Source organism: Alosa alosa, chromosome 12 (assembly GCF_017589495.1).
Source record: "Alosa alosa isolate M-15738 ecotype Scorff River chromosome 12, AALO_Geno_1.1, whole genome shotgun sequence".
Taxonomy (NCBI): domain Eukaryota; kingdom Metazoa; phylum Chordata; class Actinopteri; order Clupeiformes; family Clupeidae; genus Alosa; species Alosa alosa.
The window spans coordinates 15,536,891-15,544,390 of record NC_063200.1 but is presented as its reverse complement, the minus strand read 5'-3'; the positions used below and the strand labels follow the sequence as shown (position 1 = coordinate 15,544,390).

At 50.0% G+C, this 7,500-nt stretch overlaps 1 protein-coding gene across 3 annotated transcripts in view; it reads left to right on the top strand.

The window, feature by feature from the left end:
* The window catches only part of mef2ca (myocyte enhancer factor 2ca), a 50,039-nt gene that overhangs the window by 25,722 nt on the left and 16,817 nt on the right, over window positions 1–7,500 (top strand). For all 3 annotated transcript variants that reach the window (XM_048259234.1, XM_048259236.1, XM_048259235.1), the window contains one exon: window positions 2,601–2,804. In XM_048259234.1, coding sequence (XP_048115191.1) covers window positions 2,601–2,804 — 204 coding nt within the window. The remainder of the gene's footprint in view (window positions 1–2,600; window positions 2,805–7,500) is intronic.

The window sequence follows — 7,500 nt, the reverse complement described above, 5'->3', positions numbered from 1 at the left end:
GTGTGTGTGTGTGTGTGTGTGTGTGTGTGTGTGTGTGTATGTGTGTATGTGTGTGTGTGTGTGTGTGTGTGTGTGTGTGTGTGTGTGTGTGTGTGTGTGTCTGTGTGTGTGTGTGTGTGTGTGTGTGTGTGTGTGTGTGTGTGTGTGTGTGTGTGTGTGTGTGTGTGTGTGTGTGTGTGTGTGTGTGTGTGTGTGTGTGTGTGTGGGTGTGTTTGTCAGAGTCCCCCCTGCGTCCATCTATCAGTCTATACGTCAGTGCGTCAGCCTCACAACAATGATGTAGTGTTCACACAGACGCACGCCGGAGACACAGGGGACAAATGGACGTCTATCATACGCCTATCATCCATTTTTCCCTTCACTCCACCTGACCAGCCTCCCCCCCCCCACCCCTCCCAGCGCCCCCCACTCCTGACCAGCCCCCACCCCCCTCCCAGCGCCCCCCACTCCTGCCCAGTCCCGGAAGCAGAAGCTGGGCTATTGTGGAGGCGAAGCCATGGCTCCCTTCCTGTTATGGCAGGAAATGCGCTCAAATGTGCTTCCTGACCCCCCCTCCCCACACACACACACACACACACACACACACACACACACACACACACTTCGCTAGCCTGCCGAGACATGCTGAGCTGTTGACCTTTACGCTCCTGTACCCATCAGCATCCCCCTCCACACTCACACCCCTCACACTCACACTGGTCCGGCGTCCTCTCACCATACACACACACACACACACACACACACACACACACACACACACACACACACACACACACACACATTACACACACACACACACACACACACACACACCAAACCCTCGACCCCGCCCAGCTGTCTTCATCTTTGTTCTTTAGGAGTACAGCTCAGGCCTGTAAACCTGTAGAGAGGACAGGCACATGTGTGTGTGTGTATGTGTGGGCGGACCATCACATCATTAGTTGTTAATGTGTGTGCGTGTGTGTGTGTGTGTGCGTGTGTCTCTGTGTGTGTGTGCATGTCTCTGTGTGTGTGTGCATGTGTCTTTGTGTGTGTGTGTGTGTGTCTCTGTGTGTGTGCATGTTTGCATGTGGAGGTGAGATCATGAGGTCACAGATCAGCAAGGGTGCAAACCTCACTCTGCATGACTTGACCTATAGTGTGTCTGGAAGTGTGTGTGTGTGTGTGTGTGTGTGTGTGTGTGTGTGTGTGTGTGTGTGTGTGTGTGTGTCTCTCTCTCTCTCTCTCTTTCTGCGTCTCTCTATCACACATAAGCACACACACAAATACATGACATACAGACACTATTACTTTTGCGACTCTCGTCTACACTGCTGTCAACTTTTTATAGGGCCGTTTAATTGAGCATATTACAATGGTGACAATTGTGTGTGAATGATTATGTGATTTGTGCAAATGGTCAAGTGATCCGTACCTCAGGGTTCCGGTACTGGTATTTCTCTCACTCTCACACACACACACACACACACACACACACACACATATGCACATACAAAGAGAGAAAGAAAAAGAGAGAGCAAGAAGTTTGATGGCCACATCAATGGAGGACTTAAATAATTGATGGCTTAAATAATTCAGATGGGCTCCCAGGAGAAGGGCCTCTCTTCATGCGGCTCCTTTTAGGGGCTTTTTGAGTAGCTCACTCATTTCGAACCTGAAGAACAAGAAGAAGACACGAGAGCGTCCATCTATCTCTGGGGCAGCGTGGCCCTTCCGCAGTGCAGCTCAGAGGAACCGAGGCCTAGTCTCCGCGTCTGAAGGAAAAAGGTTGAGCTGAGGTTTAATACCACTGGATAGTGGCATGGCTTGACCGGAGCTGACCGGAATATGGCCCAAATCTGCTCCAGAATCAGTTGAGTCACAAACCTGGTCCTGTTAAGTCTCTGATCCATTCCAGTCCTGTTCGGTCCTGTTTAGTCTGGTTCCGGTCTGGTTTAGTCCTGATTCTGTCTCTGCTCCATTCCAAAGTGGAGGTCCTGTTTAGTCTGGTTCCGGTCTGGTTTAGTCCTGATTCTGTCTCTGCTCCATTCCAAAGTGGAGGTCCCGTTTAGTCTGGTTCCGGTCTGGTTTAGTCCTGATTCTGTCTCTACTCCATTCCAAAGTGGAGGTCCCGTTGCCGTTTACCTAGCAACCCAGATGGCAGATGATTCAACAGCGGAACCGTCCCCCCTGTAACCTGTTGCAGTTCTGCTTCCCACCCCCAACCACAACTCAGCCGCATGCAGGCCAGATAAGCGCCAGATCCACCAGCAGCTAATCTTAGGGGGAGTTAGGAATCTGAGGAGTGCCTTCCAGGCAGAATTTCACCTTGAACTCGCGTCAGCTAAATTTAGCCTGGCACGGAAGCGTGTTGGTGGCATGCAGTCAGTTTTAGTTTAGCAGCAACAGGAGCGTGCCCAATTACAAGACCGATTGACCAGAAACCACAATGGGGTTGTGTATTTTAGCTTAAAATATCAAAACTGGTGAGAGAGCTGTGAGAGTGTGTGTGTGTGTGTGTGTGGGTGTGTGTGTGTGTGTGTGTGTGTGTGTGTGTGTGTGTGTGTGAGTAGCTTTACCATTCTGCATGGTAACCCCCCACTCTCCCCTGCCTCCCCCAGGTGACGTTCACCAAGCGCAAGTTTGGCCTGATGAAGAAGGCGTACGAGCTGAGCGTGTTGTGTGACTGCGAGATCGCCCTCATCATCTTCAACAGCACCAACAAGCTGTTCCAGTACGCCAGCACGGACATGGACAAGGTGCTGCTCAAGTACACCGAGTACAACGAGCCGCACGAGAGCAGGACCAACTCCGACATCGTGGAGGTGAGCAAGGCAACAACATACACACACACACACACACACACACACACACACACACACACACACACACACACACACACACACAAAATCTCTTCTTTCTCATGCACAAACACATGTGATCTCACACAGTCAGACTTAGTCTTTCTTTCTTGTCTCGCACTCTCTCTCTCTCACACACACACACACACACACACACACACACACACACACACAAACTTACATACGCACAGGCAAGGGGACAAACCCAACCAAACGCACATGTATAAACAACAGAATAAGAGAGAATGACTAATTGAGAGATGATGGTGAAGAGGATGCCACAGCGCTGACATAAAGCCCACAAAAGACTCTGCTGTTCTTCAAGCGCTCCAGTTTGCACTTAAAAGAGTACCATGCTGAACACAGAATAGTTTTCAAATGAGGATGTGCAGCAGTGTAAGGGTCCTCAGTCAGGGTCTGGAGACTGGCTAAGTGTCCTTAATAAGGCACTGGAGACTGGCGAAGGAGTCTTCATTTTACCTTAAGAGTTCCTCAGAGATCATTGACTGATTCTGGTTGTAGGCTAAACTGAATTATACAAGGGGGGGTCGGGGAACTGGGGTGGCACCCATCCTAATTGCTAAACAGTTAAGCAGTTGGTGTGTGTGTTTTTCCGTGTATGTGTCCACACGTGTGTGTGTGTGTGTGTGTGTAAGTGTGTGTGTGTGTGTGTGCTGAGTGGGGTTGTGTGCCACCTGTCTGGCACATGTCATCCCAGTAAGCTGGGCTCAGGGGTGGTGGAGAGGAGAGGGGATGAGTCCCTCTCAGCCGGGCTGCGTTGTGCAACCGTCTTAGCCGCACACACCTGGAGGCGCAGGGGCTACAGGAGGCTGGATCAGCCTGAGCCACAGGTGTCTTAGCCAGGTGGGCCGCACGAGGACCTGAGCTCCCAGTCCTACAACTGCTGCCTCTCTCTTTTCTCTCTCTCTCTCTCTCTCTCTCTCTCTCTCTCTCTCTCTCTCTCTCTCTCTCTCTCTGTCACTGTGTGCAACATGTGACCACTGCTCACCCACTTCGCCCCCGAGGTCCCCCAGAAGGAGGTTAACACACAGTTCAGTTCAGTACAGTACTGGGTTCACCATCCTAAAGAAGGAGAAGCTCTAGACTGGCCTGACATCTAGATGGACTTTATGGATCCAGGTGTGTTTGAACATACAGCACACACACAGGAGCAAGTCCTGACCAGCATGGCGAGACGAGGTGGGGGCTTAGGACAGACTGCTGGGTAGAGTAGAGTTTGCGTGCATGTGTGTTTGTGTGTGTGTGTGTGTGTGTGTGTGTGTGTGTGTGTGTGTGTGTGTGTGTGTGTGTACTGTATGGGTAGAGGATGGCCCTGACGATGTTCAATTATCTCCTCTATGCCTACGTCAGCTCCAGAGACGTCAGATGCCCATGTGGCACAGCACGTGTGTGTGTGTGGTAGATTGCACTTACCCACGGTGTGTGTGTGTGTGTGTGTGTGTGTGTGTGTGGTAGACTGCATTTACCCACGGCGCGTGTGTGTGTGTGGTAAACTGCACCTACCTGCTGTGTGTGTGTGTGTGTGTGTGTGTGTGTGTGTGTGTGTGTGTGTGTGTGCGGTAGACCGCACTTCACCCACGGTGTGTGTGTGTGGTAAAACTGCACTGGCTGAGTTCTGGCTTTGATCTGGCCCAGAGCCAGCCTCTGACTGACAGGGAGGTCGAACATCTCTCATGAGGCTAATCTAGAGAACAGCAGCCCTGACAACAAGGAGTTGCAGTAATCCGGTGTAATCCCATTACCTTGATTAGCCTAATCTGCTAACGCTCCCTGTAATCTCTGGAACTGGCGGCGAACACCACCAATCAGCTCCCCTGGCACGGGGGTTAGAGGATGGAGAGTGAGAAGGAGAGGGAGAGAGAGAAAGAGAGAAAAAGAGAGAGAGAGAGAGAGAGAGAGATGGGGAGGGAAAAAGAAAGGAGGAAAGAGATAAGAGAGAGGAAGAGAGAGAGAGAGAGAGAGAGAGAAGGGGATGGAAAGGAGAGTAAAGTCTGCTAATCGTTTCCAAAGGTCGCCTTGTCTGTGGCTAGCTACCTGGCTAACGAGATTGAGAAAAGCTGACTGCTCACCTGGAGCCAGGTGCTGCAGGCCGCTGCTGTTCTGCCTTTCACACTCGGCCACTGAAGGTGAGGGGATGTTCTCTCTTTCTCTCTTTCTCTCTCTCTCTCTCTCTCTCTCTCTCTCTCTCTCTCTCTCTTTCTCTCTTCCGTCTGTCAGAGCTGTCACACACCAACACATGCGTTCTTCCCTGGGGCCTTTGGCAAAGAAATGATCTTCGGGATAAAAAAAAAAGTAGTATGTAAGTAAATAAATAAATAAATGAATAAAATATAAATAAATTAGGATTGTGCAGTCTGGCTGTGGCTCAGGATGGTGTTGCCGCAAACCTTTTTCCTCTTGCTTAATTGAGATAATTTGTCTTCATGTGCTCGCATGCCAGCACATTCTTAAGCAGTTAGAAACTTTCTCAAACATGTTCTCAGATCATTCACACACAGTGCTGCTCGTTAGGCAGAACAACACGCCATGGCCAGCACATGGCTCTTATAAAGCTCCTCCGTCACATTCCGACCCAAACACAACCCGTCCGGGTCGGTTCTGGCCCAAACCAACTGCCCCTTGATGCCCCCCGTTGCCCCCTACTTGGGTGGCTGACTGGGTGACCACTGAGAGCCCTCATAAAACACCTGGTCATCTTCACAGCTTACAGCCGTGTGTGTAAAAGCAGATGCTTTTAGTCCCACACCTGAGACAAAGCAGGACTCAGATGCCCTGTAGCAAACCCAATGGGGCGCCATTCAGATGTCTTTGGCCCTGTAGCAAACCCAATGGGTGCCATTCAGATGCCCCGTAGCAAACCCAATGGGCACCATTCAGAGGTGTTTGGCCCTGTAGCAAACCCAATGGGCACCATTCAGAGGTCTTTGGCCCTGTAGCAAACCCAATGTGCACCATTCAGAGGTCTTTGGCCCTGTAGCAAACCCAAACACACACACACACACACACACACACAGTGACATGGGAGAGTGAAACAGCTGTGCAGACTGGCTACACCTAGCCACTCATCCTGCATCTCATAATAAACTCACATCAACAGCACATACTGGAGGACAGGCCAGTGACGTCTGTGATGTTAGGCACGCACACACACACACACACACACACACACACACACACACACACACACACACACACACACACACACACATGGTAGTAGTAGTAGTAGTGTCAGGACATGGGAAACAGCATGAAACAGCTGTGTATAGTATATAATCCAGTCATGCCTTGCTGATGCACATTAAATGGCTGTCTTAATAATGATAATAACAGCAGTAACATTACTGATGTAATGGTCTTTAAAGAACACTCATTAGGACCTACAACTATTGTTAGTACAACTTCTTTAAAAGACTTCTATATTAGAATATTTTAGATAATTTTATGATTTTTTTTTTTTTTTAAATCAAGTGAATGACACGTATTGTGGGTGTGCAGCACACCACAGCTGGGTCTGAGGAATTAAAAAAGTCCAGACTGTTAAATCTTAACACGGCTGTGAAAGAAGTCTCTGCCATGCTAAGATCAGGCCTGCAGAAATGTGCACCAAAGAGAGACTCCTTTGTTTTGCCTTTCCCCTCGTTCTTTCCCCCTGGCTGGAGTGGGGTTAACGCGGGTTTACTGCCTCGCTTAGCAACAGCTTGTTGTATTTTGCATAGCCGAGCCTGGGACTGAGGTTATTTATAAAACTTTTGCATTCTTTCATGTTCTCTCTCTTCTCTCTCTCTCTCTCTCTCTCTCTCTCTCTCTCTCACTGTCTGTCTCACTTTCTTCTGTGTTTCTCTCTCTCTTTCCCTCTCTCTCCTGCGTTTCTCTCTCTCCCCCTCTCTCTCCTGCGTTTCTCTCTCTCTCTCTTTCCCTCTCTCTCCTGCGTTTCTCTCTCTCTCTCTTTCCCTCTCTCCTGCGTTTCTCTCCCTCTCTCTCCTGCGTTTCTCTCTCTCTCTCTTTCCCTCTCTCCTGCGTTTCTCTCTCTCTCTCTTTCCCTCTCTCTCCTGCATTTCTCTCTCTCTCTCCCTCTCTCTCCTGCGTTTCTCTCTCTCTCTCTTTCCCTCTCTCTCCTGCATTTTTCTGTTTGAAAACACAGCTGAACATATACGCATTAAACCAGGAACAGACGGCTGAACTGAGAGCCAAACTCTCGCCCCACTCCGCTCACTTTGTGTTTGTGTTTGTGTCACTCTGTTTTTTTTCTTCTGCTTCTTTTCCCTCTTTTTCTCTTGCGTAGTCCCTCCCACAGAAATGCCTGAAAACCGGTAGTTTTCTATAAATAGAAAGCAGAGCAGCTAAGAATAGCTCAGCCTCACAGCCGTGCCAAGGAAAATGGAGAAGAATAGGCGTGTTACAGTAACGGGGGGGAGAGGGTGGGAGGGACGGAGAGAGAGAGAAAGGGAGAGAGAGAGGGGGAGAGGGGGGAGAGAGAGAGAGAGGGACAGAGGGGGAGAGAGAGAGGAAGGAGAGAGAGAGAGGGAGAGAGAGGGACAGAGAGAGAGAGGAGGGACAGAGAGAGAGGAAGGAGAGGGAGAGGGGAGAGAGGGAGGGAGAGAGAGAGGAGGGACAGAGAGAGAGAGAGGAAGGGAGAGAG